The 27951-nt window shown below is 37.8% G+C and overlaps 2 protein-coding genes across 9 annotated transcripts in view; one reads left to right on the forward strand and one right to left on the reverse strand.

Moving 5' to 3' along the window:
* MBD5 (methyl-CpG binding domain protein 5) overlaps positions 1-6715 on the reverse strand; it is a 151787-nt gene extending 145072 nt beyond the window's left edge. For all 3 annotated transcript variants that reach the window (XM_058193225.1, XM_058193234.1, XM_058193242.1), the window contains exon 1: positions 6166-6715. The gene's annotated coding sequence lies outside the window, so the exon portion shown is untranslated. The remainder of the gene's footprint in view (positions 1-6165) is intronic.
* A 287-nt stretch (positions 6716-7002) lies between these two features.
* Positions 7003-27951, forward strand: part of ORC4 (origin recognition complex subunit 4) — a 28831-nt gene continuing 7882 nt past the window's right edge. Inside the window, exons 1-10 of one of the 6 annotated variants that reach the window (XM_058193293.1) lie at positions 7003-7048; positions 11003-11072; positions 12999-13033; positions 13673-13749; positions 15591-15681; positions 19219-19294; positions 19830-19915; positions 22446-22494; positions 24374-24525; positions 25981-26154. In XM_058193293.1, the coding sequence (XP_058049276.1) occupies positions 13031-13033; positions 13673-13749; positions 15591-15681; positions 19219-19294; positions 19830-19915; positions 22446-22494; positions 24374-24525; positions 25981-26154 (708 nt within the window). In that variant the 5' untranslated portion in view covers positions 7003-7048; positions 11003-11072; positions 12999-13030. Of the gene's footprint in view, positions 7153-11002; positions 11073-12998; positions 13034-13672; positions 13750-15590; positions 15682-19218; positions 19295-19829; positions 19916-22445; positions 22495-24373; positions 24526-25980; positions 26155-27951 lie in introns of all 6 variants that reach the window. The other 5 variants (XM_058193299.1, XM_058193306.1, XM_058193276.1 and 2 more) reach the window with 5 other exon arrangements.

Here is a 27951-nt window from a genome sequence, read left to right on the forward strand (position 1 = left end):
ACTTAGCTATATGGTAGGTTTCAGAAGGTTACTGAAGTTCACATAGCAATATATGTGAACAATTAAACATTCTACCAAAACAATAACTTTTAAGACTGCCAAGACACACACACACACACACACACACACGAACTTACAATTTACAAGTAAGTGGAAGTTGAGAATTGTGTTTGGATAGTTCCTTTCTCAAGGTTTGTCCCCCAAACAGCTGATTCTCAGAAAAAGTCTATATTCAATAAACTAATATCCTGCTTTCCATGTTGGCTGAAACTGAACAGTGATGTCTAGATGACAACTACAGTACTAGCACAAGTAATACAACAGTATAAACACTGGCACTATAGAAAAATATACTGATAGTTTAGTGTGAACCTGCTTGTAATTTGAAAAATAACTTCTTTATGCTGACACAGAAAACTGAAACTAAGATGCCTGTGTAATCTGAACCATCACACATCATCGATATTAAATCCCACTAGTTTGAATGGATCTTATTCCTAATTAAATATACAAAACATAGAACTTGTCCATCTTTCAGTGGCCAAGCATTATCGATCAAACCGAGACATGTTTTGGTTGTATAGATGCCAGCTTTCCATCTGCAGGAAACCTTGCAAGTAAGAAAACATTTAATGAAGGAGACCTGTGGAATTTCAGTCATGTTAAACTAACTTGGCCTGCATAGTTCAGAAATTGTTACTCATATAAAAGATCTCCATGAACACTTTAAAGCTATATGTGTGATGATTACTTATTTACTGGTTAGATTTATATTTAATCTTTCTTTCTGGAACTCAAGGAGGCATACACAGCAATCTCTTTTTCTGTTTTTCGTCTCACGACAATCTTGTGAGGTAGATTGGTTTGAGAATGGCCCAAAGTCACCAACTGAGCTTCCATGGCTGAGAGTAAACTAAAATCTGCATCTCCCTGTTCCTAGACCAATATCTTAATCACCACATCAAGCTGACTCTCAACTGCATTATTCTAAAATAATTCAAATCATACTATGGACAGATAAAGCTTGATATTGTTTTTAAGTTCCAGTTTTGTGTACTTTCAAAAGCTTCATACAAAGTAGACATTTTTTCCAAAAAGAACTTTATTCAGGTCTAGATAGAAGTGCCAGGGGTTGAATCTGGGAATATTTTTTCTGAAAAAAATATGTTCTACACAATGGCGGGATTCAAATGATTTAACAACTGGTTCTCTGCCCTAATGATTTCTTCCAACCACCAGTTCACCAAACTGCTCAGAAAGTTAACAACCGGTTCTCCTGAAGTGGTGCGAACTGGCTGAATCCCACCACTGGTTCTACAGCAGTTGCAGTTTTCAAACTACAATGTACTTTTATATTCTATAATTATAAGATATAGGTTCAAAAATTCAAAATGGGGTGTTCTGACTTTCCCAGTAGTATTTTGACCATCTTGTTTCAAACTCAAAACACTTCCTGAATGGTCAAAACAGCACTGGAATATTTCCAATAAGATCATGAAAGTTATTTTCAACTGAAAACTATGCTTTATGCTCATATCAGGCTTCCTAGAACAAAATTTTTCAAATTTAAAATATTCTACAGATTAATATAAAGAATCACCTTTCAAAATAGTAATCTTTGTACATTTTGCACTACAAACCTCTCAAGAAAGCATACAACCTAACTTTAGAATTTATAAAGGTCTACTTTATTAAAAATAACAACATTCTGAAATAAAGGCCTATCCATAATTAAATATATTGTTTTGAATGACGAAATCTAGTTAATAGCTCACAATCAAAACTTAAAACAGGATTTATATATTTTTTATTTTGCAGCCACATCCTATGCATAGTAATTTTAAATCAAATTCAGTCAGTGAGGTTTATTTATTTATACCACGCCTTCATTGTTTTTTTAAAAAATAACTCAATGTAGCAAACATACCGAATACTTATTCTCAAATACTATATAGGATTGCAGTGTGCTTAATACTGAATATAAATCCATTCATATTTAAGTAAATATAGTTTTAGTTAAAATATAGTTGTTAAAGACTAGTTATTTGCTAATAAAATATGAATATACTAGAAATTAATAATAGGAGCTGAGGGGGATGAAGCGCCGGAGAAGACGCCTAGAGAGCATCTGGAGGTCTAGCCGTTCTGAGGCTGATCGGACACTAGTGAAGTCCTATACTAGGACTTACCTAGTGGCATTGAGGAAGCGGCGTTGCTCGCCTCCTCCCTCATTGCGTCGGCAGATAACCGCCCAGCCGCCCTGTTCCGGGTGACTCGTTCCCTCCTTCATCAGGGGGAGCGGGATGACCCGTTGCAGGGACGTGCTGAGGAGTTTAACGGTTATCTATACGATAAAATCGTTCAGCTGCGGGATGGGTTGGACCAAAATTGCGGTGACCCTGGTGAGGTGCCCGAGGGTGGTCTTGGTGACATTGTCTGGGATGAGTTTGACCCTGTGGCTCCCGAGGACATGGACAGGTTGTTGGGTAGGCTGAATGCCACCACGTGTTTACTGGACCCGTGCCCCTCCTGGCTGGTGCTGGCCACTCAGGAGGTGACACGAGGCTGGCTCCAGGCGATTATGACCGCTTCTTTGGTGGAGGGTGTCTTTCCGGCCGCCTTGAAAGAGGCGGTGGTGAGACCCCTCCTTAAGAAGCCTTCCCTGGACCCGGCTGTTTTAGGTAATTATCGTCCGGTCTCCAACCTTCGCTTCGCGGCGAAGGTTGTAGAGAGTATGGTGGCATATCAGTTTCCCTTACACCTGGATGAAACCGTCTATCTAGACCCGTTCCAGTCCGGTTTCCGGCCCGGTTACAGCACGGAGACGGCTTTGGTCGCGTTGGTGGATGATCTCTGGAGGGCCAGGGATAGGGGTTGTTCCTCTGCCCTGGTCCTATTAGACCTCTCAGCGGCTTTCGATACCATCGACCATGGTATCCTGCTGCGCCGGTTGGAGGGATTGGGAGTGGGAGGCACCGTTTATCGGTGGTTCTCCTCCTATCTCTCCGGCCGGTCGCAGTCAGTGTTGACAGGGGGGCAGAGGTCGGCTCCGAGGTGCCTCACTTGTGGGGTGCCGCAGGGTCGATCCTCTCGCCTTCTGTTCTTTATCTACATGAAGCCGCTGGGTGAGATCATCAGTGGTTTCGGCGTGAGGTATCAGCTGTATGCGGATGACACCCAGCTGTACCTTTCCACGCGGACCACCCCAACGGTTATCAAGTGCTGTCCCGGTGTCTGGAGGCCGTCGGGTCTGGAGGGGGAGAAACAGGCTCAAGCTCAATCCCTCCAAGACAGAGTGGCTGTGGATGCCGGCATCCCGGTACAGTCAGCTAAATCCGCGGCTGACCATCGGTGGCGAGTCATTGGCCCCGATGGAGGGGGTGCGCAACTTAGGCGTCCTCCTGGATGAACGGCTGTCTTTAGAAGACCATTTGACGGCCGTCTCCAGGAGAGCGTTTTACCAGGTTCGCCTGGTACGTCAGTTGCGCCCCTTTCTGGACCGGGGTGCCCTGTGCACGGTCACCACGCACTCGTGACGCCTCGCCTGGATTACTGCAATGCTCTCACATGGGGCTCCTTGAAGGGCATCCGGAGGCTGCAGTTAGTCCAGAATGCAGCTGCGCGGATGATAGAGGGAGCCCCTCGTGGCTCCCACATAACACCCATCCTGCGCAGGCTGCACTGGCTACCTGTGGCCTTCCGGGTGCGCTTCAAGGTGTTGGTGACCACCTTTAAAGCGCTCCATGGCATAGGGCCGGGTTATCTACGGGACCGCCTACTGCTACCGAATACCTCTCATCGACCCGTGCGCTCTCACAGGGAGGGACTCCTCAGGGTGCCGTCAGCGAGGCAATGTCGTCTGGTGGCGCCCAGGGGGAGGGCCTTCTCTGTGGGGGCTCCCACCCTCTGGAACGAACTGCCCCCGGGACTTCGTCAACTTCCGGACCTTCGGACCTTCCGCCGTGAGCTCAAAACATACTTATTTCATTGCGCAGGACTGAGTTAGGTTTTAATTAATGGGTTTTAAGTGGGGTTTTATTTTTTATATTTTTAATTATTTTAATTGTTAGGCTTTATAATAAGTTTTTTAATTGTTTTTTAGATTGTATTTATCTGTTTTTTTAGATGCCTGTAAACCGCCCTGAGTCCTGTGGGAGATAGGGCGGTATATAAATTTGAACAATAAATAAATAAATAAATAATATGAATCTATAGAATTTAATACTTAACTAAATAGTTATTAGCATTACTTTAATATTCATAAGTTATATTAAATGCTAACTATGCAGTTAAGAAATGAAAATAATTCCATGTATGTGAATGTATGTAACCTATATGAACAAAATTAGAACTTGTCAAGAGTATTACCTGAAGTTGCTCTTATGATCTATACTAAGACTTTTATACATTCTTCAAGAAAAATGGAATGATCACAAACAAGGTTTTTTTTTAAAAAATGATATCCCAGAACTTTTACCTAAAAGTGTACAACTTAAATTATTGTATTCAAACTATAAAGTGTTACACTTTTTTTCATAGAGCAAGTTACTTGTTACTACATTCTGAGAGTTGAACATAAAATATTCTTCAAAACTAAAGCTCAACATTTTTACAATATGTATGCCCAACTGAACTCCAAGTAAGGTTTTTCACCAAGAATCTGATTTGTTCAAAAATATTTGTCTATATTGACAACTAAGTTAGGAAAGACACTTTTATCAATGAATATATGTTATCGGGGAGCATTGCTCTAGGAAGAATTGAGGTTGTTTTTTTTAAATTTCAAATGATAAGCAAGGGAGCAACATATATCAAGCTGCAGGTTACTTGGTTAGATTCCCTACCCAAGGCCTACTGAGATATATGGGCCATCTGTGCACATATCACAATTCAAATATACCTTGCAGGCTTTAATAAATCAACAACACAATATTCTCTTACTTTAACAAAACCATTAAAAATATCCCAGCAACTTCACAACAGAACCAACCAAACCATAGGAGCAAGATTTGGAATTGGATGTATTTAAAGTTTTCTACTTCTCCAACTTCAAATTAAGTCCAAACTTTGCATTGCAGTCAATTTAATATAAAACACAGTCAAATATATTCCTTCAAATTAATGAGATTTATATATACACATAAATGGACTCTAGGATTGAGGTAGGATTCTTAATCCCTGTATAGGTAGCAATTCCTTTAGATAAGCATCTTTGAGTTTTAACTACTCAAATCAAACAAATGAATCCTTAGCAGGACACTAATGTACATAATATGGAGAATACATTCTACATTAAGTCCTTAGACTTTTGTACATTAAGTCACAAAATAAACAATAATAAATAGATGTAATATTATTTTGCTTATACATAACCACAAAAAAGGACCTGGGTTTCAGAAGTGTCATAAGTTAATAAATGTAACTGTGGAAGAAAGAGGTTCAAGAATTAATGTAGTCTGATATTGTTGCAAAATACATAGCAAAATATTTCAATACCACTTCAAAGCAAAATTATCCAGGTAACAGATTTAATCCATTTGCTATTACATAGCCTGAATCCAACTTCTCAAGACCACCAACAGTAAATGCTCATAAATCTTTCTACAAAAAACGGTGGAATAGCTGTCGGAAGGACTTTTCTATCTCCCTGCATCCAAACATCACCCACAAAGCAAAAATAAAGCCACCAATCTATGGCAGTTTGGGTTTCACTGGAAGCCATAAATATGCAAGGGCAAAAACAAAAAAAACAAAACAAAAAAAACAACCCAGTCATGAAAGGCTTCACTGCACACAACTAGGAGCAAAAAAATAATAATAATGAACACACACCTATCTACCTCCTATATTAATTCAAATGAAACAACTGGCCCCTTCAAAACACCTTTCAATCTGTGCTTGCTAAAAATAAAACAAAAATCAAGGGACTACTTTTTTCCCCCCCCAGCCACACAAGAACCGCTTGCTCCCTCTGCTCAAAAGTAGAAACAGAAAAGAAAACGAGAGAAGGAAGGAGGGTGGGAGGGAGGGATAGATAGAGAGAATATCAAGAAAACAAACACCCTCCCACTATCCAGATCGCTTCGCCTCGGGAGTGAAATTGTGGGGTCGGAGAAGGCACAAGCTTGCCTTACCTCCCTTTTGCATAGAGAGAGACCAGCTTACCTTGGCTGCACCCCACTTTTATTTCCTCTCCTGGAGCAGTGGAGAAAGAGACACACACACAAAGGGTAATAAAGGGGGAGGAGGGGAGAGCAGGGGGATCGGGGGGGGGGGAGCTGGTGAATTGGTGGCTGCTGCTCCTGTGTGCGTGTGTCTGTGTGTGTCTGTGTGTGTGTTGAGGTGTCTTCAGCCAGGGCCAAACAGCAGCAGCAACAGTAGTAAAGGAGACGGAGCTGTGTTGCTAAGAGGCTTTTAGGTCTCTTTTCTCCTCTCGTCTGACGGCCAAAGCGGGGGAAGAAACTCTCCCTCTCACTAGGGTCTCTCTGGGATCCTCTAGCTAGGCTGGGGGTGGGGGAGAAACTCAAATCTTCTCGGAGCTAAGCTCCCCCCCCCGCAAACCAATTCAAGGTGGAATTAGTGCTCTGTCCCTTTAACAATATAAATAAAAGGTCCCCCCAGTCTCCCCCTTCCCTCTCTTCTTCATCATCAGCTGCTGCTGCTGCTGCTGAGGCTCTGGCTCTCTCTGGCTGGGAGAAAGATGGGAGGCTGTCAGTGCGCATGCGCCCCGTGGGAGCTCGCTTGGGTTAAAGGAGGGGGAGGGAAAAGTTTCCTCCCACAAGGCCCCGCGCCTTAAAAAGCGAACCCGGAAAAAGATTCCGCAAAGATGGAAGAAAGGAGGGGGCGGAAGTGGTGGGCGGGGTAAAAAAAAATCGGCGCGTCGAGCGGAAGTGCGGGTGGGGGGGGAGTGTGTGGAGGCGAGAAGGAAGAGAGCGTTGAAAAGGCCCGCGACGGACAGACAGGCAGGCTTGTTAGGCAGTCAGGGTGGAGAATGGCCGTGACGCGCGTGCGTGGTATTTGCTGGGAGGTTTGAAGCGGTTTCGCTGAGGTAAAGACGGTGAAAGAGTGGCTCCGGGGAGAGTTTCTGCGGTTGGGCCCAGAAGAGCGAGAAACCCGGGTGAGAGGGTGGGGAGCTGAATAGAGAAGGGCTCGGTGAGTCCAGGATCCCGCGTCGCCTGGTCCTCCGTTTTATGAACGGGATTTTTGAGAATGGCAAAGTTGGGCTCGCGGCTCTAAGGCAGCTCTAGGAGGCTTTTGAGGCGCCTGAGGGAAAGGAGCAGACCGGGTTTTTTTTCCTCCTCGGGGTTCCTTCTGAGGAAACGACGCTGCAAATTGAATCCGAGGAGTCGCTTCCTCAGGCTAGGATCATCCCGAACGTAGGCTTTCAAAAAAAGGCCCAGATTGAGATGATTGGAGACCTCACGTCCCGAGGGAAGGATGGCATGGCAGGTTATTTTTCGAGATCCGCCGAAGAACAGCCGGCGTTTTGCGCTCGTTTCCTGCTCCTGAGGTTTTAGTCTCCCTCTCGTAGACCTTTTGTTAAACTTGAAGCTGCTCCCTCTTAGATAGTTTCAAGTGGAAGGAACCGGACGATTTTAGGATGCTAAGTCTTGCGAACCGATTTCACTGACTTGGGGTGGTTTATATTCACCAGGCTGTAGCTGGGCTGGTCGTTTATTGAACTCTTGAAAACGCTAACTAACATTCAGCCATCACGGGGTCGGTCCCTTGCTGTTAATTTTAACATAAAAATAGATACAGGTCGTGACTGTTCTTCTGTGGGAGGTGAAAGTCATCTTCAATGAAATGGGTGGCTCAATAAATGTGTTTAATAGTTGATAAATAGTTAACTATTTAATAAATATGTTTAAATAGTTAAGGATGCGGTGGCTTAGTGGGTAAGACGCTGAGCTTGTCAATCGAAAGTTCAGCGGTTTGAATCCCTAGTGCTGCGTAATGAGTGAGTTCCCGTTACTTGTCCCAGCTTCTGCCAACCTAGCAGTTCGAAAGCACATAAAAAATGCAAGTAGAAAAATAAAGACCACCTTTGGTGGGAAGGTAACAGCTTTATGTGCACCTTTGACATTGAGTCATGCCAGCCACATGACCACGGAGACATCTTCGGACAGTGCTGGCTCTTCAGCTTTGAAACAGAGATGAGCACTGCCCCACGTATGTGCGAGGGGAACCTTTACCTTAATAAATAGTTAACTATTAAACAAATTTATCGAGCCGCCCATTTCATTGAAAATTACTCCTTGGATCACTTGTAGTGTCAGCAGTTCCCCAATCCCATTTTGTATCATACCAGGGGAGCATATTCATATATCAAATTGTGAAATGAAACTTCTACATACCTCCGCAATTTTTTTTTATATTTTTTTTTGCATTTATATCCCGCCCTTCTCCAAAGACTCAGGGCGGCTTACACTATGTCAGGCAATAGTCTTCATCCATTTTGTATACTATATACAAAGTCAACTTATTGCCCCCCAACAATCTGGGTCCTCATTTTACCTACCTTATAAAGGATGGAAGGCTGAGTCAACCTTGGGCCTGGTGGGACTTGAACCTGCAATATTGCAAGCAGTTGCTGTTAATAACAGGCTGCATTAGCCTGTTAAGCCACCAGAGGCCCTACACTTCTGGTGTAAGTTTTTTTTATGCCTTTTGTTCACAAAGCTTATGGGGGGAAAATGGAGCAGAAATGTTTTCTAAAAATGTAAACTCTAAAAGGTTATTTCTTCCATACTATTTCACTGATTGTTAAACTTATTGAGACTACAATAGAATAGAATAGAATTCTTTATTGTCCAAGTGTGATTGGACAACAAGGAATTTGTCTTGATGCATATGCTCTCGGTGTACATAAAAGAAAAGATATATTTGTCAAGAATCATAAGGTACAACACTTGATGATAGTCATAGGGAAAAACAGTCAATATAAATCTTAAGGATAGCAGCAATAAAGTTATAGTCATAAGTGGGAGGAGATGGGTGATAGCAACGATGAGAAGATTAATAGTAATGCAGACTTAGTAACTAGTTTGACAGTGTTGAGGGAATTATTTGTTTAGCAGAGTGATGGGGTTCAGGGAAAAATCTGTTCTTGTATCTAGTTGTTCTGGTGTGCAGTGCTCTATAGCGTCGTTTTGAAGGTAGAAGTTGAAACAGTTTATGTCCAGGATGCGAGGGGTCTGTAAATATTTTCACAGCCCTCTTTTTGACTTGTGCAATATACAAGTCCTCAGTGGAAGGCAGGTTGGTAGTAATTGTTTTTTCTATAGTTAACTCAAAGAGGTATCTGGAAGTTTCTTTTCACAATTTGATATATGAATATGCTCTCTTCGTATAATACAAAAATAGGATTGGGGATTTGCTGACACTAAAAGTGATCCAAAGTTTTGAAAATGAACTCTTGCCTACAGAGGGCAAGTCTCAGACACAGTATTTTAACAGGTCTGTAAAGATAATGCAACCACAGTAGTAAAAAATTGTACAGATATTATGAATTGTTAGTATAGAATAAAGACTTCATAGTAATAATGAAAACATATTGCTGTTAAGAATTGTGACTACTTAAGCATTTTCTAGTAGTTACATGCATTTGACAGTAAACATCCAGATGCTCAGCCACCTCTGAGTAGCCTTTTATGTTATCCTATGGATAACTGTTATGTCACCTACTACCAAGATTTAGATGTTAGCTTTCCATTGCACCTTGAAGACCTGATTTGGCCTTCAGGTATTGGGCCAGTATGCTAATTGAGTCCAATTTGCGAGGTTGGTTAGTCCTCCAACCCAGCTCTTTTTGGTGGCTTGGTCATACTGTATTTTCTACATGTGTGTTTTTTTCAGGTTTTTTCCCCCTTACAGCTATTTAAGTCATTGTTTTGACTTTTATGTTACAGGTAATCTTTGACATGACCACATTGTAAAAAGGGACTTATGACCGGTCCTTTCATTTTCAACCATTATGGTCTCTAAGTCATGTGATTGCACATTGGGCACTTAACAACAGCATGTGTTTGTGATGGTTATAGTGTCCTGGGATCACATGATCCTTGTTTGCAACCTTCCCAGCTGGCTCCCAATATGCAAAATCAATGGGGGAAGTTGCATTCACTTAACCACTGTGTGGTTTCTTTAATGACGGTGACAAACTTTGTAAAATAGGTACTATCACATGATGACTAATTTATCTCATTGCTTAGTGACATGTTCTGGTCCAATTGTAGTCGGGTCCTTACTGCTGTCTGAGTTTGGTTATTTTCTTGCATACATTTCATTATCCAAACAAGGTAACATCAAAAGTGCTAGTCAGTTGTAGTCAGTCAAGGACTACCTGTGTTTTGTTTTCATGCTTTTATCTATTGTTCACCTCCCAGAGTCACTCTTGTACAACTTACAGAGGGCATTCATGTATATAATAGTCAAGGACCTCACAGCTTTCAAGATTAGATTATGAGATTCATTTGTAGGTTAAAAAGATGCATTAATCTATTAGAAATATATATGTACTTGAATAATTCCATTAGGCAAATATGTATAGAATTGTAGTTGTCTTATTATGATGACATATGCTTTTTGTCATATTTTTGTTAATGCATTTTTGTGTTCTTTTTTCTTTTTGACTATCATTTTTATGTGTTCTTTTTTTTGTTTGTTATTAAACACCAAAAAATAAAACCTTCAGGATTAAGTTTTCAGAAGGCATGTGATTTTAGAAGTAATGACCGGTCACTTTTTGAAGAGAAATCAGGTTATTGAAGGGAGATTTGGATCTGAACGTTTTTTATAACTGATTTTTTAAACTGAAGAATGTGTAAACTTATTTAATGACTCACAATTGCTGTCTGTCTAAATGGTATTACATGTGACTAACAATATAGTTTTGTAAATTTATAGATCTATTTTTGCTATTCTAGGTTAAACAAATAGGGAATAATTATTACTTTAAACATCATGAAATTAAGTTCTGTAATATATTTTATCCTTTTAGAATGTGAATTAAAATGAGCAAACGGAAGTTGAAAGAAGATAGCTTTACAAATGGAGAATGCATTTCAAAGGTTAGTAATAGTCTTACTAACAATTGTAACATTCTTACAATTTCATTTTTAAATACAAGAGAAAATACAGCTCAGTGATTTGTTCTAATAGACAAGTAACTGTCTATTAGTAACTAAAAGTAACTAAATGGGATTTCCCTTAGGAAAGGGAACATTTTGCACAAGGGTTTTTGTTAGGAATATGAAGCTGTGTGCAGTGGAGGTCTTCTTCCCATGCCTGGATATTAGATTTGAAGTCAAGAAAACATTCAGAAATTAAACCCAAATAAGATGGAGTTGCTACCTGTTAGTTCCAGTGGTGTATCACGAAGTTGACCATGATTGAGGGTTCTTCATGATTCATGACTACTACTGGAAAGTCAAAATGCAATGATAATTAGAGTCTTGAGCCCAGCTCTTATTGATATGCCATTTGCAACCCAAGCTGCTGGAGAGATTTGCGCCCTCTGGGCTATTGTAAGGACCTTGCTGTACAATGAGTCTGGGTTGAAGATCACCTGGAAATTGCACTTAATCCAGAATGGGCAGCCTACATGTTAGACACTTAATACTCTGATCAGATTACATTAATTCTCTATGCTTTACACTGGCTGCCAATAATTTTCCATGCAATTGAAAATGGTGATTTTTCCTGCTATGCCTTTTCATTAGTTAGTTGCAAAACAACCTCCTTCAATTGTTTTGACATATCAAAAACTTCTCTTGGGAGAAACTTCAATCATGGAGATCCTTGTCATGATTTCATTTGCTTAATTAAGGTTTATACTGCTTTGGCTCATCCTTTTGGAACAGCCCAGAAAAAAAAATAGCCCTTTTGTCCAAATCTTAACAATTTACAGTTAAGAAAGCCTCTTTAAAGGAGAAGACAGATCTAATGTCTTCTAATGAGCTGAGATGCTTTTCTATGGTAACTCATAGAAAGTTGCCATGAGCGAATAAGTGGCAATATAAATCTAATAAATAAATAAAATAAAACCTGGCCCTATGGAATATTTTGGGCCTGGGTTTAACGAATTCTTTAATGTGTATTGTCCATTTACTGTTCGGAGCATTCTGTAGGATATGGAGTGATTTCTGTTATATTTTGTGTTAGATTCTTCCATAAATACAGTTTATTAATTACATAATTAACAGATGTCATTTTCACAAATACGTCACCCAAATTTCAGGTCTTTCTAACTCAAAGAGTCTCCTGTTTCTCAGGAACACCAACTCTTTCATCTAAATCAGGGCTATCAAACTTGAGGCCCATGGGCAGGATGCGTCACACATTGACCACGCCCATGCCTGGTTTAGCGAAGGGGAAAAAAGATATGACATATGGTGATGTGAGTTTGACACCCCTGATTTAAATCAAACATCAAGCTACAAAATAAAATCTTTCCTTTGCATCTTGTAACCGCTTCATTTAACTCATTTTTTTTCTCCTGCTACATAAATTTAGATGTATTCTATTTAAATACTGCATCAGTTGTCATCAAAACAAGTATTGTCTGAAAGAAAAACATTCTTGGAAAGTCATTCATCTTAATCACAGACTTTCTTCCCAGCAATGACAATTGTAGTTTCTCACATTTTAGCATTTCTTTTTTAACTTCATTCCAGGTCTTAACATAATTATTTTGAAATAACATATAATTCATATTTTCCAGAGTGACAATATTTTTCTTCTCAATTTTAAAGCCCATTTTATTCATCAGTTCTGTTTGATTTTCTGTTTTCATGTCTTTGTTAACATTTTTATCTTCTTTTTGTTGTTAAAAACTTGCTAATGCACCAAATTATTTTAGTATTTACATTAATGTTTCAATTCACTTTAAAGGATCTTACAAAATCAACACCAAACCATCTACAAATGCCTTAATTTAGAAGGTTTTTTCTTAATCTTTACTTCACAATCCTCTCATCTTGTTTTATATCTTTTAGAATTTCAAGAACCCAAATAAATAAGAGAGGAGATGGTGAGCATCCCTCTTATTCTTGTTGTTCTTTGTATCTTACAAAGCTTTGTTAAATCTCTATTAACAATTATTTGAGGTTTTTGTGAAATGTAAATCGATGTTACCCATTTTATATTTTTTCCAAAGTTTATATCTTCTAAAACATTAAACAAGAAAGCCCATAACCCTACCCCTCTAAGAATGCATCTATGAAAATCAACGTGGCTTGTTTTTTATGTAGTGCCAAATATTCTAAAATGTTGAACACATTTCTAAGATTATCCTTTAATACTCATTAAGTAAAAAACCTGCATTAATCCTCATGAATAAATTTTTGCAAAATTATATTTAACTTTTTAATGAAAGCACTATGAAGCTTTAGAAAATAATGGCAAGGCCAATTGTATTTCCACTTTTCTCAAATTCTAATACTTAGAATGATCAGTAGTTTTTTTATCTTATATAGACCTAGAGATGTATAAATACCTTTCTTTATAAATATTACTTTATAGGTACTAATAAATTATATTATTTTCTGAACATGCTTTTTACTAAAGTCTGTACATCTTTGCAAGCTTCATAAAGGCAGCTTGCAAAGGAGAAAGGAGAAAATTGTATGTTAGTTTTATATGTTTTAATAACATGTCTAAATATTTATAGGTACAAAAAATATTACGTGAAAGGTTCTGTCACCTGAATCCAAATGGAAAGTTATTTGGACTTGAGCATCAATATAAGTAAGCAAAAATATATTTTCCTTTGTTTTTGAGAGTTTCATAATGAATTTCCTGGGGATTGAACCTCCTAGCCTTTAGAGATCTGTCGTTCCCCAAATTAGGTTGGATTTAGAGTTTCACAGAACAGAGTGCTGCAAATGTAGTATCACTGTGTAGAGAAGAAGGATGTGATTTGCCTATTTTCTCTCTTCCTATAACTCTGTATTTACAAAAGAGGATATGTTGCTGGAGGTGAAGGAAAATAAGCAAAAATGTTCTTCTGCTCAGTAAAATATCAGTTACTAGAATGGAAAGACTCTTATAGATTTAATTCATTTTTCCAACCAGAAGGATCTCACCCCATTTCTGATAAGGTGTTCTGAATCTAATTACGGTATATTGCCTTATACAATCTCATAAACTTACTAAAAAGATAAAACATAAAAAGGAGCATTCCTGATGGCACTTATTCAAGACATCAGATGAATATGTTGCTTTTCTTGAATTATCACAACAGTTATTGTGCTGTCTGGTTCTAACAGACAGCTTGTTAGAATGGGAAGGAACACATTCCTGGGAGTTCAGGATCTAAATCTGAACCATCAATCAAATTAAATCTGTCAATCTAGGTAAGATATAGTCAAAATCTGGGAAAATTAAACATTCAGCAACCAATGAGGAACAAGAAGATTTCTCTCCCAGGTGGAATTTTTATAAAAGATGAGGGCCAGCTCCATTTTCCTTTGCCTTCTTGTATTTTGGGGGTGTTGATGGATGCAATATGGTTGGGGTGGAGTGTTTGAAGATCCCCATATGGAAAACAAGATTTTCCATTTTATTAGATCCTATCCCAAGTGCTCTGATTATATCTTATAAATTAATACCCAATTTGTTTGATTAGTATTCAGCCTTTCTATTAGAAATTATTATTCTATTTAAGAACTCGGTTTGCTGGCTTGAATATTAGGAATAATAAGATGAAATGACACCAAGGGGTCTCTAAAAATGAGTTCTCAAAATTATTTGATGTTCCTGATCTAGAAGATCAGTAAGTCCCTTGGCCCCTGGTCTCCCAATCACCCACTGAGTCCTAAAAAACCTAATGGCAATGTTAGGTAATTTACAATTTGGTCAAGGCCACAGCATTCATGACCAACATGACTCTAGACTTACTGTCAGCACAGTTGTACCTGCAAATGTTGCCATATATGGACATCTGTTGCTTAATAGCTGCAACTTAGTTGTTACATCCATTGCTGTTAGCCAAGTAGTTGTCCTGTCTTGAAGGACAGCTCTTTAGTGTTTTTTTTTCTCTGAATGCTGCACTGAGTGACACATGCCCAGGAGCAATATGATCCTTAGTCTTTTAAGTGATGCTAGCTTGGTTATAGATTAAGCTTTCTTTAGCAGACCTGGAACAAGTATTGCATTATTTATAAGCTTACTCAGTGAATAGCTACCACTTTGTTTTGAACCCTTTGTCAGATGCAGCTAAGGATATTCTTGTATCTACAGTTTGAAAAAAAGCTCCATTTTCTACTCTGGATAAATGGTATATAGACATTCTCCTTCCCATTAAAGATGAGGGGGTTTCCCCCATTCTTTTAGTTATTCGTACTCTTATCAATCATATAGTAAATATGAGTTATAAGCTTGCCATATGATTGGAAGGCATGTTGATGAATTTAATAGGTTTGTTGGGAATTTTCAGGTAATTGTTTTCTGAAATTTGGTTCTTTGGGTAATTGTATGTTTTAAAATGGTTGAATGATAATTAATTTTCCCTTGAAATGAAATTGGTATCTGAAAAGTTCTCTAGATATGTCCTTGTGTGAAGCTGAAATGTGTGTCTTTTCCCATAGACAGTTACTTGAGCTGATAAAACATACTGCCATTAATGGTGAAAGCAATTCTGTACTTATTATTGGACCACGAGGGTCAGGAAAGACTCTGGTAATACTTTTAAATGTGCTTATATTTTGTATATTAGATAATTGTCATTCAGAGCATTTATACTTATTAAGTCTTAGCTTTCCCCTTTTAATTACATATTTAGTGAAGTAACTACTGATGGAATACAGGTAATCCTTAATTTTGACCACAATTGAGCCCAGAATTTCTGTTGCTAAGTGAAACAGTTGTTAAGTGAGTTTTGCCCATTTTATGATCTTTCTTGACACTGTTCTTGAGTGATTCACTGCAGTTGTTAAGTTAGTAACACGGTTGTTAAAGGAAACTGACTTCCCCATTGAGTGCTTGTCAGAAGGTTACAAAAGGTGATCAAATGATCCTGGAACACTGCATCAGTCATAAATACATGCCAGTTGCCAAACATCTGAATTTTGATCATGTGACTATGTGGATGCAAAAACTGTCATGTGAAAAATAGTCAATAGTCACTTTGTTCAGTGTCGTAACTTCAATCAGCCACTAAATAAAGATTATAAATTGAGGCCTACCTGCAGTGTTTATTTGCAGAATGGATTGTTTCTTTAGATTTTACCTCCTCCTTTTGCCCCAAGACTCCTCCAAACTTACTACAGTGGCTCTCAGATATTTGCGATGAAGAAGAGTCTGAGCAGAAGGCAGTTTGTGAAATATTTGATAAAATTCTTTAAAGCCGATAATATCAATTGTTTTAGTTTATTATTACATGTTCACATTTCACTTTTAAGTATATATGCAATTTTATGTAAGATAGCTTACAAAACTTTTAAAGTAGGATAATAACAGATATGACCAAAACTGTTTTTTCCTCAGGGAACAGATGAGTTTGAAAGAACCCTATAGAATTATCCATAATCCTGTAGTATAACCTATAATGCAACTAGAGTTTCTAACTCCTGTAATAGATAAAGAAATAGAATAGAATAGAATAGAATAGAATAGAATAGAATAGAATAGAATAGAATAGAATAGAATTTTTTATTGGCCAAGTGTGATTGGACACACAAGGAATTTGTCTTGGTGCATATGCTCTCAGTGTACATAAAAGAAGAGATACCTTCATCAAGGTACAATATTTACAACACAAATGATGGTCAATATATCAATATAAATCATAAGGATTACCAGCAACAAAGTTACAGTCATACAGTCATAAGTAGAAAGAGATTGGTGATGGGAACAATGAGAAGATTAACAGTAGTGCAGATTCAGTAAATAGTTTGACAGTGTTGAGGGAATTATTTGTTTAGCAGAGTGATGGCCTTCGGGAAAAAACTGTTCTTGTGTCTAGTTGTTCTGGTGTGCAGTGCTCTATAGCGTCGTTTTGAAGGTAGGAGTTGAAACAGTTTATGTCCAGGATGTGAGGGATCTGTAAATACTTTCAGGGCCCTCTTCTTGATTCGTGCAGTATACAGGTCCTCAATGGAAGGCAGGTTGGTAGCAATTATTTTTTCTGCAGTTCTAATTATCCTCTGAAGTTTGTGTCTTTCTTGCTGGGTTGCAGAACCAGACCAGACAGTTATAGAGGTGCAAATAACAGACTCAATAATTTCTCTGTAGAACTGAATCAGCAGCTCCTTGGTCAGTTTGAGCTTTCTGAGTTGGCGCAGAAAGAACATTCTTTGTTGTCCTTTTTTCATGATGTTTTTGATGTTAGCTGTCCATGTTAGATCTTGCGATATGATAGAACCTAGAAATTTAAAGGTTTCTACTGTTGATACTGTGTGAGTATTGTGAGAGGTGGAAGTATGGAAGGGTTTCTCCTAAAGTCTACCACCATTTCTACAGTTTTGAGTGTGTTCAGTTCCAGATTGTTTCGGTCGCACCACAAGGCTAGTCGTTCGACCTCTCATCTATATGCGGATTCGTCATTGTCTCAAATGAGACCAATCACTGTTGTGTCATCTGCGAACTTCAGTAGTTTAACAGATGGATCGTTGGAGATGCAGTCATTGGTATACAGAGAGAAGAGAAGTGGGGAGAGCACACAGCCTTGGGGGGCCCCTGTGCTAATTGTACAAGTATTTGATGTGATCTTGCTTAGCTTCACCTGCTGCTTCCTGTTTGTTAGGAAGCTTGTGATCCACTTACAAGTCTGTTCAGTTACCAATAGCTGGTTTAGCTTAGTTAGAAGAGTGTCTGGAATGATGGTATTGAATGCTGAACTAAAGTCTACAAAGAGGACCCTTACATAGGTCTTTGGAGACTCAAGATGTTTTAGGATGTAGTGCAGAGCCATATTAACAGCATCATCTGTTGATCTATTTGCTCAGTATGCAAATTGCAAGGGGTCTAATAGCGGATCCGTGATGGTTTTCAAGTAGGAAAGCACTAGCCTTTCAAAGGTTTTCATGACTACAGATGTTAAAGCAACTGGTCTGTAGTCATTCAGTTCTTGATGGTGGGCTTCTTCGGCGCTGGGATGATGGTAGAGCGTTTGAAGCAAGAAGGAACATAGCACATCTCTAGTGATTTATTGAAAATATGGGTGAAGATGGGGGCCAATCGGTCAGCACAGACTTTTAAGCAAGAAGGAGTTATCTTGTCTGGGCCTGGAGCTTTTCCTGGCTTTTGTCTGTGAAATAGACAAAGGATAAAGTGTCCTGCACTTCCTTTTCTGTGATCACTAGGGGTTGTGAACCCAATGGGATGGGGTCAGTTGTAGGAGGCTTGGCTGTTGTTGGTGTATCTGAGATGGGGGTTGTGGAGATAGGTGGCTGTAGTTTCCTTTCAAACCTGCAGTAAAACTCATTCAGGTCATCTGCCAGTTGTTGATTACCTTCAGCCTGGGAAGGAGGTTTGCCATAGCCGGTGATATTTTTTTAAAATAGCACACAAAGCAGTGTGTTGTGTCATGTCTTTTTAAACAGTGTTTTTTTCACTGTCACAAAATGGCTCTCAGACTGTCTTCAGTGTACATAAATACCTCTTTCAGTGGGTAACAAATATTGTGATTTCCTCTGATTTCTTCATGTGTTCGTTTTCTATCAAACAATCAATATTTCAGGTGCTACATGGTAGATATACTTTTAAAATATGCTTTTATTGAGAATCTGAAGTATGTTTCATTCCATATATGTAGAGCTATCAAAAAAGGTATTTGGATTCCATGCAAGTTTTTTCAAAGGGAAGGAAAGAATATATTTTTCCAGATTCCCCTCAGATATCTCTTATCCGGCTTTCTGATTGTTTTCCAATCATCTGAAGCAGACTTCAAGTTTCAGAGCTTCACTGGGAAGGGACTAAAAGAAAATACCTTATTAACAGCCCCCAAATTTCTGTTCTCCAGAGCAATGTGTGTAATGATTGCGTCCCTTTTTCTTGCAGTAGGCATCTATGATGAATTTCAGACTTTCATGAAACTAAGGGAGCCTCCCATTCATAAAAGAATCAGGGATCCAATCAAAGAGCAATAATCATAATAATAACTTACATTGCTAAACAGTGCCAAAAAGCTTAATTATTTCTAAATATTGACAGTGTAAAGTATAAGTATATATATACAAATCTGTTTTACTATAAATGATTAATATTTTTTTCTAGTTAGTTTGTCACGTCTTAAAAAAACTTCTGGAAATAAAGGAGGTAAAAGAGAACGTCTTGCAGGTACATTTAAATGGTAAGTAATATTTCTGATTATCATACTTGGTTTTCTTGAAGATTGTGTCTAAATTTAGACAATGTATTAAGTAATAGGAAACAAGAACTGTTACTGCCCTCTATGGTAGCAGGGATAGAATAATATATAATGCTTTCTAACTGCCATTTCAGTGTAGGATACCTTTTTGAAAATTATGATAAGTTTACTGAACAAGTTGTTTTAGAGGCAACAATATTTAAATCAAGACATAGCAGTTTTCTAAATGTTGCTGAAATATTCCCGGTAGCTCTAACTAGTATCGTCAATAATAAGAGATGCAAGAATGGATATTAGGGAATTGCTTTATGCTCAAGTGGAATTATTTCATATGGTGCTTTCCTTTAAGCTGGACTAAACACATCAAAGAAACACACAAACCCAATTTATGGCAGTGCAGTTCTGAACTTTACTTTCCCTGTTGCATGAATCTTGTTTTTTTCTATGTTTGAAGATAATGTGTATCAGCTAATAAGTGAAATCAAGAGAAAATAATATATTTCCTTTTATTTTGTAGGGTTATTACAGACCAATGGTAGAATTGCTTTGAAGGAGATTACAAGACAGCTAAATTTGGAAAATGTGGTTGGAGATAAAGTTTTTGTAAGAAAAATAAGTTACATTTAGAATTGCACATAGCTTTATATGGCAGTATGAATACTAGAATAATGTACTAGATTAGTATTATAATAATTATCATATCAATAATTCTCCTTTTGGTAAGGCAAGAAAATAAATAGAAATAAAAGTCTTACTTGAAACAACATGGAATTAAATAATGACTATTGAGTAATAATGTGTATTAAACAATACTTGTAGGAGATGAAGGATAGATTTTTCTTGATGTTCTAAATAAGTTTGTTTTTGCCTACTGAAAAAAATCTAACATTTAATATCATATGGCAAACACCAAAAAGTGAAAATACTGAGAACTGAAAAAAATAAGATTGTCAGGAATTCAGAAAATATAATGGATTGTATATGTTAAAGGGAAAGGTAGAAAGCTGGGTACAAATCAAATCCCCACCAATGCTAACAGGGCAAGCTACTGTAAATGAACAGGGAGCAAACCCCACACTCACTAGCATTAATAATGTTACCTAGCTTGGTAATGCCCAACTAGGTAACATCTTCAGTACTAGAAGGCACTGGGCTTTCTACTATTTATGACATTTACCTAGTTGTATAATGAAACATCTGCAAGCAAACAACCAAGCTCAGAGACCACCTTGATCTTCACAATTCAACCCTACAATCCTAATGATTTTTCCCCCCATTAGACTAAACAACATAATTTATTGGGGGAGGGGCTAAATTGGACTTTTATTAAATTGTATTATTTAGACCAGATTCCTGAATTTGTGATAATAAAATAATGAGAAAGGTCAGTTCTATCTGAATTTTTTGTAATTCATGGTGCCACAAAATTAGAGAATCTCAGTCTTATTGAAATAATGCATCTTTTTAAAAGAGATATAAAATTCTGACTCTGTACAGATTGGATATTTTTTCATTTTAAAGTGCTAAAATTATGGATTATTGTCAGAAATAGTTTGTTGTTGCCATCATTATTATTTAAATTGATATGCCACTCAACTCTCTGATTTAGATATTTAGATAACACTCTATTTCAGCTATTAAAGTCCTTGGCTTTTTCCCTGCTCCCTTCCTATGCCACTCCTGCTCAGAACAAAATATTCAAAAGTTGTGTCTGAATAGATTGGTTTATTTATTTATTTTTTATTTTTTTTATTATTATTTAGATTTTTATACCGCCCTTCTCCTGAAGGACTCAGGGCGGTGTACAGCCAGAATAAAAACAGTACAATATACAAATTAAGACAAAAGTTAAAATAACATATTCTATAAATGGCCGAAAATTTAAAAGCGTCAAATTTGACCCATAAAATTCATAAAAATACCCCAATTAAAATTATTAAAATTCAAAAAGTTTAAAAATTAAGCCAGTCCCGCTTGGATAAACAAGTGCGTTTTCAATTCACGGCGAAAGGTCCGAAGGTCAGGTAATTGACGCAAACCAGGGGTAAGTTCGTTCCAGAGGGTAGGTGCTCCGACAGAGAAGGCCCTTCTCCTGGGGGCCGCCAGCCGACATTGCTTGGCGGACGGCACCCTGAGAAGACCCTCTCTGTGTGAGCGTACGGGTCGGTGGGAGGCATAAGGTAACAGCAGGCGGTCCCGTAAATACCCGGGCCCTAAGCCATGGAGCGCTTTAAAGGTGGTAACCAACACCTTGAAGCGCACCCGAAAGACCACAGGTAGCCAGTGCAGACTGCGCAGGAGCGGTGTTACACGGGAGCAACGTGTGGCTCCCTCAATCACCCGCGCAGCTGCATTCTGAACTAACTGAAGCCTCTGAGTTCAGGGGTAGCCCCATGTAGAGAGCATTGCAATAATCCAGACGAGAAGTGACAAGAGTGTGAGTGACCGTGCATAAGGCATCCCGGTCAAGGAAGGCGAACCAGGCGGACCTGGTAAAAAGCTCTCCTGGAGACGGCCGCCAAATGGTCTTCAAACGACAGCCGTCCATCCAGGAGAACACCCAAGTTGCGCACCCTTTCTGTTGGGGCCAATGACTCGCCCCCAACAGTCAGCTGCAGTTGCAGCTGACTGTACCGGGGTGCCGGCATCCACAGCCACTCCGTCTTGGAGGGATTGAGCTTGAGTCTGTTTCTCCCCATCCAGACCCGTACGGCTTCCAGGCACCGGGATAGCACTTCGACAGGTTGGGGTGCAAAACAGCTGGCACATCCCTAACATCTCTCATATCTAAAAAAGAATTTCAGATTGTTCTTGAAATGGAAACGAGGGGAAGTCTTTCTTTTTATAGCAAAACAAAATTAAGTGATGCATGAGTCTTAAGTGCATTCTTTGCTTCAGGATAATGATTGAAATATAAGAGAGTTTAGGGACCCCAAAGAACATTAGTCTTAATAGTTTAGCTATTTTATAGCACAAACTGCAGCTATTGTCATACTGTACATTTCCAAAAAATGTAATTATTTGTTCAAAGTTTTAGGTGAAGCAAATTTCTAGATAGCAGATACAATATTGCAATTTTCCATTTTTCAGATTTTAATATACAATCAATCTTTATAACTTGCTTGTCTTTTAGGGTAGTTTTGCAGAAAATCTTGCATTTCTTCTGGAAGCCTTAAAGAGAGGTAAGCATAACCATTTGATAGTTAATAGCACAGAATGTATGGTTTACTTTGTCACTGAAAGTTAGAAAATTAAAAGAGGTGAGCAGAAATTAGATTGCACCTGAAAAACCTGGAAAACTACATAAATTTTTAACATTTTCTGTGGGCTTGAAACTGAAGATCTTCTGAGTTTTCAAATAAGTAAAATGTATATTTTAAAAGTATAAATACGCTCTTTGGTTTACTGAGGGCTAAAGTTTTGCGCAACATTTTGCCAACAATGTTCTTAACATTCATGGAAATCTTGACTTTTTATGTGGTGACCAGGTTTACATCTTGTCATATTGTCTGGGATTCCTAGACAATCTGTAGACTTCAATAAAATGGTTAGAGTGCTTTTTAATATGTCTTCTGCCAGTTATGTGCTGCATCTGTGTCCTTCTGTATTCTTAAGGAAAGCTGGGAGTGTGTGATCAACTGGATCTGAGAGGTAGTCAATGCTCCTTTATGGAAGGGGTGTTTCTTGCTGCCTTGAATGAGGAAACACAGTCCTTGTTTAGTGACCCTAGTTGGGACCAGCAACCCAGTCATTATGCAAAGTGGTCACTAAGTAGAACTATGACTTTGGTTGTGATCGTTAGCATTCTTTTGCTTTACAGAGCTACAAAAGTCAGAAATGCGAGGATTGGTGGTAAAATTATTTTTTCATCACCATTGCAATTGTGGGTGGGCACTAAATGAGATAGTCACTAAAGAAGGACTATCCGTCGTGTGTTCTTTCCCTGGATCCTATGCTAGAAAATATTGTTCTTTAACATACCCTTTCTAGAGGAAATAGATTGTTTGGACCCTTTTTAGTCAGAGTTTAGATCTGGTTATACACTGGTAAATGATTATCTTGGAACTTGATAGGAGGAATATGCCCCTTCTGGTCCTATTTGTCCTCTCATTAGCCTTTAACACCAATGACCATGTTATTCTGGAGTAGGGTGTTTCAGTAGTATAGTTTCTTTCTCTGTGGTGCTTCTAGTTACTTTGAAACACCAGTAACAGTGATTAGTTATTTAGTTGAGTAGGAGAGGTCAATCTAGTTGGGAAAATAGGAGGAGGGAGGAGTATTAGGTATATTTACTATCTTGAGTTATTTATAAGTAATAAAGACAAGATAAAAATGTAATAAATGTGCCTTGGTTTGAAAATTATTTTCAACAATATATTTATTGTCATTATATTAATGTATGATTATTTTTTTTCTTGTAAATGCTAAGTGCATGATTATGGTGAGCTAAAGGTCCAATAAAACAGAAAATAAATATATACTTATTTGCCACCTTTTAAATAGAAACAAAAGCTGTATGATCTGCCCTATTGCATATACAGTAAAATGGAATTTTACACTGGCTCAACAATATTTCATGCATTTTATAATTTTAGATCAGTGATGAATTTTTGAAACTATTGTTCACTTTATTTTTTTGTCAAAACTATTTAGAAAAACTACCCCTTGAATTGTATGAGCAAACTCGATTAGTTCTTTTTTTTTTTTCTCAGTGCTTGTTCTGTGTGGTTGCAGGATGCCTTGTTTTTTGCATTGCACTTGCCTCACACTTACAGTGGAGTTATCAGTGCATGATGTCACAAAAGGTTTTGTTTTATCAACCAGCTTGTCACAGAGCCCAGTACTTTATTCAACAATAAAGGAAGAAAATGTTGATTAATTATATAGCGTGTACAAGTACTACTTAAAGGTATTTATATAGTAAGTAATCGACATCTCAGTCACTTATACAGAGGTTTTCTTAACATCCAGATTGTAAAGTAAACTAAAATGCAGATGAATATAATAACCTTAAGGTTTCTTGAAAATTCTAATATGTACTAATTTGATTTTATGTTTTAGGAGATCGTGACCACAGTTGCCCTGTTTTGTTCATTCTAGATGAGTTTGATTTGTTTGTCCATCATAAGAACCAAACATTACTATATAACCTTTTTGATATATCACAATCTGCACAGACGCCTATAGCTGTTATTGGTCTGACTTGTAGACTGGTAAGACGATACAGTTTTTCCCCCCTGTAAGTCATTGGGAGTCTGCAAGTTCAAATACTAACTACTAAAACTATTTCTGGTTTCGATTACAGTTAGTTTTTGACTTACGACTGGTCACGATACAGTTTTTGACTTACGACTGGTCACGATACAGTTTTCCCCCCCTGTAAGTCATTGGGTGTCTGCAAGTTCAAATACTAATTACTAAAACTATTTCTGGTTTCGATTACAGTTAGTTTTTGACTTATGACTGGTCACTTAGCAACTGTTCAAAGTTATGATGGACCCCCCTGGCCCCCTCTCCCTAATTTTGAGTTATGTGACTGATTTTGAGTGCTCAGTACCAGCCTGCATTTATGGCTATTTACAGGGCCCTCATGGTCACATGACTGCAATTTATGACAGTTTTGCTGAAAAACCAGCCACAAAAAAAAGTTGTAAAATTGGGTTGGTCATATGTCCTGCTTTATGACTAACAACCTAATAGTTGTAATTGCCAGAACTCAATTACGGTCATAAATCAAGAACTATCTGTAAATGCAAGTAAAGATGCTTTCAGGAGTAGTTAATTGGTTTTAAGTATGAAGTGTAGGAAGCTGTTTCACCCATGACAGTGTATGGATAATATAATAGCTAGAAGTACTTCACTTGCTACTGGCTTAAGGTTTCTCCCTGATGAATTTTGAAAACTTGTCTACAAAAGAAAGTTCATACAGATAGTTCTTACATTGCTTTATTTGCTAAACCATGGAGCCCTTAGTGCTCTCTGAGCCTGATTGTTTTTTTGCAGATGTTTCATTGCCCAACTAGGTAACATCTTCAGTGCTAGAAGACACTGGGGTTTCTACAACTGATGATATTTTACCTAGTTGTATAATAAAACATTTGCAAGGAAAAAATCAAGCTCAGAGAACACCAAGGACTCCACAGTTCAGCTCTGAGCTACAAATACTATCTTCTGTGGCTACTTGCTAACCCACTCAGTGGCTTGGAAGAGTAACACACACACAAAGTAAAACCAATTATCAAAAGTGGAACCATTCAAAATATGAATTGAAAAAAATTCACATTATTGTGAGCATGGGACTACATCCCTTCTGTTCATGTTTTTGATGCTTCAAAATATCTGTTTAACATCTCGGTGGCATGGAATGCTAGACTAGATGGACAGTTGTTGCTTGATTTAAATAGCTCTTCTAGTTTGCAGTGTATGAGTGTTTAATTTATTTTAAACTTGAGCATTTTAAACTCATTTCAAGCTTTTAATATTTTACGATATCTAGCTGAATGTATAGATGAACTAGTAGCTTGATTTGTAAACATCTGAATTTTATTCAGAGTTACTCTTGAAATTTATTAGCTCTGCAGAATAATAGCATTAGATATTTATCATTAAATATCCAAAATCCTTGGACTAAATGCTAATTGCAAACTATATTTGCAATCTCTTATTAGGATATTCTAGAACTCATGGAGAAAAGAGTGAAGTCAAGATTTTCCCACCGGCAAATATACTTAATGAATTCCTTTGATTTAAAAACATATTTGAATATTTGTAAAGAACAGTTATCCCTTCCTCCAGAATTTCCAGAAAAGTCCTTTATCCAGAAGTGGAATAGACACATACAGGTAATTTAGGCATAACAAGCAATTGAATTGCCTGCTGAAGATTCTCCATATAAACCCAGAGGAACAGAAATAACATTGACAGTTTACATTTGTGTGTGTATATGTTTGTGTGTGTGTGTTAATGAGTACATTGGTTTTATATATGATTGGAAAATTGGCAAGGCAAACCTGGATCCAAGAACAGTTCCCCTGGGAAGCATTTGGGCCATTTTGTCCATTTTTTGGAACCCTGTAGATTTCTGAGGACCAAAAGAAACAAGAAGTTTGTACCAGACAAGTTGCACCATGTCTAATGTTTTTAAATTGTATATTTAATAAAATTATTTTTTAAAAAAAGAAAAAAAAAGAAACAACAAGGAAGGAAGGCTGATTTGCCCATTATTGCTGTGGCCTGCAATATCATTCTGTTTGCACAGTTAGTATTAAAGGGAGAAGAATGTGAATGTGCAAATCATGTTATGCTTGACATTTTGCTCCTTTAGCTTCCTACACATATACGCTTTATTTATTTCCCACTTTATATACACTTTATTACTTCGTAAGTAACTCGAAGTGGCAAATGTACACAATACTCCCTCCTCCTCCTCTTTTCCCTAAAAGGCACCCTGTGAGATGGATTGAGCTGAGAGAGACTGACTAGGCCAAAGTCATCCAGATGGCTTTCATGCCTAGCCAGGCTATACAGAGGTGCTTTGCATTTCATTTCTTTGTTCTGTGAAGCAGCTATGCATCCACATACAATGTGAAGTCATCAGAGGTATAAAGCAGCCCCTTGAGTCTGGAAAAAGTCACAGCTGCTTTATTAATTTCATGGGAAATGTGCACAATCCTGTAAGCTTAACTGTAGCCACCATGAACCATAAACATCCATAATCATGAATGTTTCACTACTATATTTCTTCAGCTAAACTTCTGAGAGCTGCTTCCCTATGTGGAGTTGAAGCAATTGAATGAGTCATTCAGGCAATGAGTCATTGTAAGCTTATTCAACTCCCTTTCAATCTGGTTCAAAACATTCTCTAAACAAGATACATTTTAAGTGAGATGTTTATCTCCAGACCTAGATACTGCTTAAAAGTTTTGAGTTTTGAAATAGGACACAAAGTACCAAGTCTTAGAATAATTAGTATATACCCTGAGGCAATTTTTAAAACACAGCTAATAGGATGGATTAAATTCTAAGTAATTTATTTAGCAATTGTTAAACAGTTAAACAATTGCTTTAAAACTTACGTATTTGTAAAACTATTAAAACATGATTTATATGATTTCATATAAATAGAACCTATTGTGTCCTAATGGACATTTATTTTGCTTAAATATGAATTTATAGGAGAATTGAGCAATGTTGATACCTTTTCTCCTGCTTTGATTCAATGATACCTTTTCCCAAAAACTGCAATATATTTTATAAGTGAAAATAAGGAGTAATAATGATAACTCTAATTGGAGAAATCTATCATCAAAATAGCTGCTTACTACTTATGAGATAAACGTTCATAATTACGCCTTTAATTCAAGTTTCTTAGACTGAAATAATTACTACAGAGAAGGCTACAACTTTACCATGCATGTCTTTGAGGGATATTCCAGTGGCCATAGGAGTTTCAAAATCTTCCTGTGTTGCTGGAGCATTGCTGAATTTTCAGAAGGAACTATAGCAAGTGTATCTCTCAATGCAGAATATATAAAGTAGGGAGTCTCATTAAAAGTTTTGCATCTTTCTACCTGGGCTTTCTGCATAAGCCTAAACTCAAAAATCACTGTTTGTTGTTGATGTCTGAAATGTTCCTGGAA

The sequence above is a fragment of the Ahaetulla prasina genome, chromosome 1 (genome assembly GCF_028640845.1).
Source record: "Ahaetulla prasina isolate Xishuangbanna chromosome 1, ASM2864084v1, whole genome shotgun sequence".
Taxonomy (NCBI): domain Eukaryota; kingdom Metazoa; phylum Chordata; class Lepidosauria; order Squamata; family Colubridae; genus Ahaetulla; species Ahaetulla prasina.